The sequence below is a fragment of the Myotis davidii genome, unplaced genomic scaffold (assembly GCF_000327345.1).
Source record: "Myotis davidii unplaced genomic scaffold, ASM32734v1 scaffold174, whole genome shotgun sequence".
In the NCBI taxonomy this organism is placed as follows: Eukaryota; Metazoa; Chordata; class Mammalia; order Chiroptera; family Vespertilionidae; genus Myotis; species Myotis davidii.
In genome coordinates, this window is record NW_006289087.1 from 978,172 (window position 1) to 979,591 (window position 1,420).

Here is a 1,420-nt window from a genome sequence, read left to right on the forward strand (position 1 = left end):
GACAGGGAACAAGGGTGAGGGTTGGGAGGGGGGAACGCGGATTATACCCAGGTGCTTTGGGCAGAGAGCTGAGTGTTAGGTTGATTGAGTCTAATGAAATTTATTTACAACCAGTTGTATTTAAACTGACTGCATGGCCACTTTTTAGGCCAATGAAATTCAGCATGTCGCATGAAATTAATTAATGCCTAAGGGAATCCTTCATTGAATCATATGTTAGCAGCCAACTCTGTAAAGGGAATCCTCCCCCTTCATTCTAAGAACTTGCCCAGTGGGATCGATTCGATGCTGCGGGCGTGTGCGTCCTGTCTCCGTGCAGTGGTGTGGGTGAAGGCTGCTCCTGTGAAAGACAGTGACCTGGCAGCCAGTTCCTAGGAGGTCTGCACAGCCCCAGGGGCATTATTTTTATTTTATTTTAATAAGGAAAATAAAAGCATTGCCTTGCATATTAAGTCAGCTTATGAATGAAGAACCACTGAATGACTGCCATCAGGTTATATACCGTGTATATATGATGAATGTAGCATGAAGAAGGCGACACTCTACAATGGTAGAATTATTGCTTCAGACATAAAGCATCCATGCTTTAGGTACCTAATTAGGCCTGTTCTACCTGTGTCTCAAGTTGTCAAAATATTACTGACATTTATGGAAGCAAGTGAGGAGGAAAGTGGGAGGTTTTCTGGCCGGCAGAACTGCAGGTCCAGGCAGATGGGGCCTGAAGTCAGAGCTGCCTGTGTCGGTGAAAGGAGCAAACTGGGTCTTGTCTCCTGAGAGAGATTTTGTCCTCTGTTCGGTTTTATATTTCGTGCCGGCTGCTGAGGGCCAGGAGCCCACAGGAGCAGGGGGACGAGCAGGCAGGAAGAGACGCCACACATGAATGTTGCTGTGAGTGCTCCTGGGCAGGCTTGCTCGGTGTTGTCGAGTTTCCAACACTGTGAATGGAAGAGGGTGCAAAGCCTGAGAATTCTTTTTCTGAAATGTACTTTTAAAATAGGTTTTTCTTCCCTTCTTTCTCTTCCCTTTTTACTAGGAATTGAGCTGGATGACGATGGGTCTCTGGACGGAAGCAGTGACCTAACAATTAGAGGGCGCCTGCTGTCCCTGGTGGAGAAGGTGACGTCCCTGAAGAAGAAGCAAGCTGACAAGCCAGCGGAGAGTGCCTCCGACAAGTCCTGTAAGCAGTGGGAGAGGCAAGGGGCCCCGCTGCTGACACTTACCCATCCTTTCAACGACGTCGCACTGGAGAGCCAGGGAGAAACTGATTCTTGAGTAGATGCCTGTTGCCGCCAGAGGTGCTCAGCAGCATCAGATGATACTTGTAGAAACAGATGGAGAGAGAGCACATTATGAGGGGGGATGGGCTCTGGGAGCACTAAAGTTTAGGTGTTTGGAGACTAGGAAGAGAAAGCACAAGAGA

At 48.3% G+C, this 1,420-nt stretch overlaps 1 protein-coding gene across 1 annotated transcript in view; it reads left to right on the forward strand.

The window, feature by feature from the left end:
- The window catches only part of RYR2 (ryanodine receptor 2), a 185,593-nt gene that overhangs the window by 79,198 nt on the left and 104,975 nt on the right, over nt 1–1,420 (forward strand). Inside the window, exon 39 of the mRNA XM_015562331.1 lies at nt 1,034–1,177. Within this exon, the coding sequence (XP_015417817.1) occupies nt 1,034–1,177 (144 nt within the window). The remainder of the gene's footprint in view (nt 1–1,033; nt 1,178–1,420) is intronic.